This window comes from Phalaenopsis equestris, unplaced genomic scaffold (genome assembly GCF_001263595.1).
Source record: "Phalaenopsis equestris unplaced genomic scaffold, ASM126359v1 Scaffold000032, whole genome shotgun sequence".
Classification (NCBI taxonomy): Eukaryota; Viridiplantae; Streptophyta; class Magnoliopsida; order Asparagales; family Orchidaceae; genus Phalaenopsis; species Phalaenopsis equestris.
The window spans coordinates 1,050,010-1,057,844 of record NW_018164474.1 but is presented as its reverse complement, the minus strand read 5'-3'; the positions used below and the strand labels follow the sequence as shown (position 1 = coordinate 1,057,844).

General features: G+C 32.1%; 1 protein-coding gene across 1 annotated transcript; it reads right to left on the bottom strand.

The window, feature by feature from the left end:
- Positions 1-5,991: 5,991 nt before the first annotated feature.
- Positions 5,992-6,791, bottom strand: LOC110018718 (nucleoside diphosphate kinase 1-like). Its single transcript, XM_020716127.1, has 4 exons — positions 6,697-6,791; positions 6,568-6,616; positions 6,240-6,477; positions 5,992-6,138 (listed from the first exon to the last, which is right to left on the bottom strand). The coding sequence occupies exons 1-4, from the start codon at positions 6,745-6,747 to the stop codon at positions 6,039-6,041; spliced, it is 438 nt and encodes a 145-aa protein (XP_020571786.1). The 5' UTR covers positions 6,748-6,791; the 3' UTR covers positions 5,992-6,038.
- Between the last annotated feature and the right edge of the window lie 1,044 nt (positions 6,792-7,835).

The window sequence follows — 7,835 nt, the reverse complement described above, 5'->3', positions numbered from 1 at the left end:
CCCCACCCAATTACCCTCCCAATAACGTTTACAGTTCCACTCTAATAACTTTCGCGGCTTCACTTTAATATTTTTTTAGGTGGGCTGATATAGCACATACGGCGACATATTATTGGAGAGATGTAAAATTTCCCCGGATTAGGTCCATGCAGTCTAGGGAGAAAATTTGTTAGATTTTGCTATTTTTTATTTGATTTTTATATTTTGAGTGATATGTACATATAGAAAGCAAAAGGTTAGAAATCCTCATATGTTTTATCCTCCGTGAATTGAATGGAGTTACTTAGATTTGTCCATATCTACATGTCATATGTTAATCTATGATAAAAACAAAATTCTTTAATAATCAAATCTACATATCATGCACATTTTCTAAATATAACTTTCTCTTTTTATAAATATAAATTAATTAATTTTTTTTCTTAATCACAATAAGATAAATTTTTAATTAATTTTAATTAAAGCCTGACACATATATTAAGAGCTCAATTACAAACTGAGCCGTTCTTTTTATCGCTTTTTTTTCCTAATTAGAAGATCATGATTAATTATTCCTTCCTTCTTAACTAACTCATACAATTCATTACATAAGAAAAAAAAAGTCTATTGATCCCTTTTCTTTAATTATTATAGACTTTAAAACGTTAAGAAAATACAAAAAGAATTATTAAAACACGTTAAAATCAACGTGTTAGCCCTAATCTATGTTTATGTTGGTAATTAACCATAATTTGTCTTTGCCAAGAAATTCTCATTTTTTAGGTTGTAGTGTTTGATATAAAATTCTCATTTTTGATGTTGCAAGGCCCTGCAAAAATTAAAATTATATTTTGACAGATTTGAGGGGATGATCAATCACAATTCATACGGGATGTCTCTAAAAGTACGGACGAAGTCTTGTGCGAAACAATTAAAGCAAATGTTAATTTCTTCATAAATGAGTATCTAAATTCGGTATCTCTCAGAATTCAGTTGACTTACTAGATCGAAAACTCTCTCGTGTTCTCTTTGAATTAGGACCAAACTTATTGCGTCGGAACTGACTCCCAGGCACTTCGATACGTTTAGGGCTCTGGATTGCTAGGCATGAGTGAGTTCATTGCGGGCTTCCTTGAGTTGAAGAAAGGCTTGTTTACACTCTACAATCTAGATGAGGTTTTTGGCGTTTCTTAGGACTTTGAAGAAAGCCACGTACTTATCTCCATAACTAAAAATGAAGAGAATGAGAACTGCAATTCACATTGTTAGTTTCTACCATTCTTTAATATTACAGGGAGAGAGCATATCAATAAGTGCTTGGACTTTCTCAGGATTAACCTTGATTCTCTTCTCTCAAGTGCTAACAATACTTAACAATACTTATGAATTTCCCAATTCCAACTCTAAATGTACACTTTAATGGATTCAACTTCATGTTATATTTTTTCAATATCTAAAAAATTTATTTTAAAAATTTAATGAGTTATTCAGTCAATTTGCTCTTAGAAATGTAAATTTCACTATTTTTCCCTTTTGTTTCAACAAAAAAAGAAAAGAAGAGATTTCCGCATTTTAAAACCCAAAAATTATATAATAACAATCACTTCTTCCTTAGTGGTGAAGTTGCCTTTAGACAAGTTGATTTGAGACTGGTGAAGTATTTTATCAACATGTAGAGTATGTCTTTGCCTACTATTTGGTTGTGCTATGATAGTTATTATGTGGTTGATTATCTTCTTTAGGGAGCATGATACGACATTTTCATTAGAGATAGTGGTAAGGATAGACATGTTCATTTATGATATTCAAGATCATATCACTTATCGGAGTAGATGGTTGGCCTTTCAAATGAGAGTTGCTCTAAAAATTTAGTCTATTTATTTTTTTCTTCATGTAAATTGATTGCGTCTTAGTGATAAAAATGAAAAACAAAAGGAACCACAAAGTCCTCTTCTTGTTGCAAAAGAGGATATATTGAGGATTCTCAATTTTCAAAATATTAAGCAACTTTAGCATGAGGTGCATAACACCAATAAATATGAGATGAAAGAACTGAAAGAAGATTTGTTCAAGGTTGAGCTCTCCATTCATACAAGAAAATCCCACTCTACGATGTTGAATTGGTCAGGGGGATACAGATAGAGGAATACATAGAAGTTTGTGCAAGCGCCAAATATATCCTCCAAGTGTTTGTTACACGATGGTAAAATATATCCCTATATACAGAATCTGAAGATTGAAAGGGGTCATATGAATTTTCTTTGATGGATCCTTTGAAGATTCATATCCCGAGGAAGTGTTGAATGACACGTGCATGAGACTTTCATGTGTTGGAGAATGTGCAATCACTATTAAACCATTGTTTATTTTGTACTATATTTTTTTCGTATTTGATATATATTTATCTTCTTTAGATGGTGAAGAATGTAAATATAGATATCGAGTTGGACCTTTTCTTAATGCATGGAATACAAAGTTTTGAAGATCAAATTTCTTCAAAGCGAATATAAGTAGATGTACAATGTCATTGCATAGGAGATATTAGCCTTAAAAGTCAACTAACATAGTGTAGGACTGAATTTTCCGTTATGGCAATTTCTCCTTACATGTAAAGCGAGAGCTTAATAAAAATCAAGATGAACTGAAAAATGCCTAATGTGATCTTATACTTTACACGAAGAGTTTACAAGTTTCTCAAACAAAAATTGTCGGCTCTTGAAGAGAAAACTAATATATTGCAGAATCAGTGTGTAGAAGAAAGATTCATCTTAGACTTCTAAAAAAAGATTCTTCTGATACACCATAGGATTAGGGCCCACATCGAGGGTTTATCTCTTAGCAAGACATCTAAAGACCCTCCTTTCTTTTTAGAAGATGAACGGGTTGGAATCAAGCAGAAGATAATATTCTCCAATGACGAGGAGAATAAGCATATTAAGATCGATTAGTGTACGATCTCTAAGAATGATCTTTTTTGTTTAATTTTTAAATAACTTATTTTTTTCTTCAATAATAGTATATTTGTTCATGTACTATTTTATGTGTCGTTTTATGTGTTTGTTGATAATATGTTGATATTGAAAATTTATTTATTATGTTTTTTTTTATTATTATTTGTTTTTTTTTATTATTATTTGAATTGAAGTCTTGGCTTTGATATGATGTTGGTGAGGTTGATAACATCAATTTTGTTTCTTATTTGTGTTGATTTCTTGTAATTTGCCCTTAGAGAAGAGAAATCTATTAAATGTCTTGTTAAGAATCAAATATATTTCAATTAAGTTATTCCCCGCCCATAGAGGCATAGTGACATCAAACTCTTATAGGGCTTTTATCTTTTGAGATCTTTTGAGTGTGAGAGTATTAACCTACTGAGATTTTTTTTGAGTGGAGATCATATCAAACACTTGCCCTCATAGAGTCTTTTTGGTGATAAGGATCGTGTCCACTAATTGCTCTCCATCGAGATTGTCACAAGGGCATGTGTTTCAGGGGTTTGAGTGAAGACATTATTTGTCACTTACCCTCAATTATTCTTTCTAGTCAGATTCATGTTCAATAATAAATTTTTATTGAGACTACTACTTGTGAGTGTTTTCCAAGAGTAAAAGTGGAGAGAGAGTCTACAAATTTCCCTTAAGTGGTCTTTTTAGTGAGGATCATGTCCAACACAAGCATTCCATCAAGGCTACCTCATATACATGTATTCCAGAGGTATGTGTAGAGACTAGTCTACCACTTACCTTCAATGAATCTATCTAGTGAGGACCATATCTACCACTAGCTTCCCATCTAGACTTTTTCATGGGCGTGTCTTTTAGGGATGTAAGTGGAGATTGAGTTTGTAACTTGCTCTCAAGGGATCTTTTTAGTGAGTATCATGTCCCTCTGTTGCTTCTCATCAAGGCTACCACATGGGCATGCATTCTAGGGGTATGCGTGGAGATTAGATCTACCACTTGTCCTTGATGGGTCTTTTTATTGAGAATCGTGTATACCACTAGCTTCTCATCGAGCTACCCCATGGGCGTATATTCTAGGGTATAAGTGGAGAATAAGTCCACCACTTGCTCTCAAAGTGTCTTTCTAGTGGTGATCATGCCCACCCCTAGTCTCCCATCAAGACTACCCCAGGAGCATGTCTTTCAGGGGTACGACTAGATACTAAGTATGACACGAACAACTTTAGACTTATCTGAAGTTATTTTCAGGGAGTTACTAGAACGCATTAACCCACATAAAAGAGGTTATAGGAAATTCACCGATAATATTTGGCATATCCGAGGACATATATATAAAGTGCCATGAGAAACCCATAAATGATATTTGACCTATTTGAGATCATTTATACATCATGTGCAAATACATACAAATCACATGTAAATAAATAATAATTATGGATCCTCTTTTCATTAAACATATTTATTAAATATTTTCATCCATATTTAAATGATTTCATGTGATGCTTCCAAATAAGAGAATAGGTTTTATTTTTAATGATTATAAATAAATTATAGAATATAAATTTTAAATATATGATTTAGGAAAATTTTTTTTTTGTAATGTTATATCCAGTAAAATGCGCTTTTTTTTTTATAACTCAAATTCAAACCAAGTTACTGTAGCCACCTGCCGTTTAAAAAAAATGCATTTACATATCTAACCTCAATTTTTATATTTTTGCATTTATGCAACCTTGCTTATGCATGAGAATGTGTATTTCACATTTTAAAAATTAGCGGTGATATTATTACGTGAAATGAAAGAATGGGGGGGTATAAATATAAAAAGTAATGTTCAAGTGTTGGAGATGTAAAAACATACGTATTGGGTGATTTGTATGCAAATGTCCTTTCATTTGGGGCTGTAAACGAGCCGAGTTTGGGCGAGCTCAGGCTTGACTGATGTTCGGCTCGTTCGAAATAGCTCGTATTCGAAATCGGCTCGTGAACAGTGTGTTCTTGTTCGGCTCGATTTAAATATTTGTGTTCGTGTTCGGCTCGAAATTGGCTCGTTAAACTAAAATTGAGAAAAATAAATGTAAAGGTCGAACCTGGATCAAATATATGTAAAAGAATGCACAAACCACATTGCCACATGAGGTGTTATGATTTAAATTTAGACATAAATATAAATAATATATCATTATATAAATAATATATGTGATATATTGTTATATAAAAAGTTATATAATTTTTTTTTTCGAGCCATTTCAAGCAGACACAAGCGAACAAATTGTTGTTCGTGTTCGGCTCATTTACATTTCGAGCTTAAAAATTTGTTCGTGTTCGGCTCGTTATTTGTTCGTGTTCAGCTCATTAGGCTTAACGAACGAGCCGAACACGAGCTGCTTAATGAGCCGAACACGAGCTGTTCACAAACAACGAGCCAAATTGACAGCCCTACTTTCATTCTCTATTTAATAACCATAGCAGGTGAGATCTGGTTTTTATTTACTGCTTTTCTGAATAGAATTCAAATTTTCTATCGCTTTATTGCCAAATCTAATTATTTAGGAGCCCGTTGAGATTAGTTTTATTTATTTTTACTAGAAATAAAAATCTTTGATATGCTATAATAAACTTAATTATTTTTTGAAATATTCAAAATAATTTTTAGATATTTTAAATATTTTTAGAAATAAATTCATTTATTTTTTAAAATAAAAAGAATAAAAATATGTAAAAAACACATTAAATAAACATATTTTTAAATAAAAAAAGGTTAATTACATAAAAAGCACTCAAAACATTGCTATTTACAAATCAGACACCTACCCGATAATGAGTCTGTTTTAAAATATTATTTTCTCTTCTAAAAAATGTGAGAAACAGTAAGTAGAGAAATGAAAGGAGCCCAACATTAAAGAAAAATAATATTGAAGTTACTATTACATCAAACTCATACGTAATTAATACTCTCACAACTTGAAAAGCTAAAATGTACATAAACTTCAATGACCACCAAATCAAAAAAAAAAAAAAAAAAAAAAAAAAAAAAAAAACTTCACCAAAAAAAGCAAAAACTATTGAGAACAGAGCAACAGCAGTGCCGCACTCCTAGTAAAGATTGCACTTCCAACCAAACAAACCTTCTGGAAACCACAGAGCGATCTCCTTCCTCGCACTCTCAATTGAATCGCTTCCGTGGATTACATTCCTGCAATAACAAACACAGAAAAATGGATTACATCATAAAAAATAATATAAAAAAAACTTAATAACATCAGAGAAAAACGAAAGCGAGTGTTAATTAATCACCTCCCAATTTCAATTGCATAATCGGCCCGAACAGTTCCGGGTTCCCATTTCGAAGGATCTGAAGCCCCAATAATCTTCCGACAATTCACAATAACGTTGTCTCCCTCCCAAACCATGGCTACCACCACCACAGGGCCAGAGGTGATGTCCCCCACAAGTGCGGGAAAGTATCGCTTTCCTGCCAAATCCTCGTAGTGCTTTTCGGCGATGGATCGCTCCGCGTTTAAAACCTTCAACCCTAAAATTCAAATAGATGATCACACATCGCAACAAAATATATAAACACAGAAGAGTTGATGCGGGGAGGTTCGATAGAAAAACCAAATACCTTTAAGGTGGAAACCGCTGCATTTGAAGCGCCCGATGATCTCGCTAATCTGAAGAGATATAGATTTGAGTTGTTCAAGTTGAAGATATGAGGAAAATTAGAAAAAGGAATGGTGGATTGATGGGTTACCAGGTTGCGATGGACGCCATCAGGCTTGATCATGATGAAAGTCTGCTCCATCTTAATTGTTTCAGTAGATCTGTCTCCAAATCAAATAAGAGAGCGAAAACTTGTCGAAAACTTGTAGCGGTACATGGAACAAGAGGGCAATGGGGTTTCTATTTATAGACTAGAATTTGTAAGGGACGCACGAATATCGTTGCATTTCTTAACGGGCGGCTCCTGCTATTTTTGGAAAGGAATTTTGAAACAAAATATCGAAGGATTCCAAAAATATTCCACTTTTTCAATGGCGGCTTAAAATATAGTAGCAATGATTTTGGTGGGTCCTACCATAGATTTGATTTCAGATAATAAGGGAAAATAGTCAAATTATTTAATTCATTTTTAGGTTGACTTTGAAATCTTATATACGGGAAGTATTAATTTTGCATGCATACCAACAATTTTTATGTATTTAAATATCTCACACCTTAAATTTATATGAATGCATGAAATTGTGCATATCACATTTAAGAAATAAATAATGATGATGTAACATTTTGGTTTTTCATTAATGAGAACTTAGGTATGGGATGTGTAAGTTCATAAGGATTGTGTGGTATGAATCTAAATGCTTCTAATATAATTGAGGGCTAAGTTTACACTCTTACAAAAAAAAAAAAAAAAAGGTTGAAGTCAACGACTACTAATAATTATTGTCAATTACCTTCAATCATCGTCGATCGCCCCTTTTTGCTTTTTTCACTTTTGGCTTTTTTAGTTAACTACTATCTTGTGATTATTATTGCCCACACAATTATTGTCTAATCATTATAGCTCAATCAAAGCTCTCTAAACTCCATGTTTTTAACTTAAAGAGAAGAGTGAAACACTCTAGTTGAAAATATATAGTGAAATTATTTGCTTATGCAAGACTTTCAAATTAAAATCTCTAATGTCTCATCCTTTAACTTTTATTATATATTTTTGTGTTAGATTTTCGTACAACGCTAAGACATTAATATTTCACTCTTTTATGAATTTTCTAGCACATAATAGTTTTCCTTTTTAAAATTAAAAAAAAAAAAAATAATATCAATTTTAATTAATCATATCTAAAATAACTAGAGAATTATTTATTTTATTTTTATTTTTACTTTTTCTAT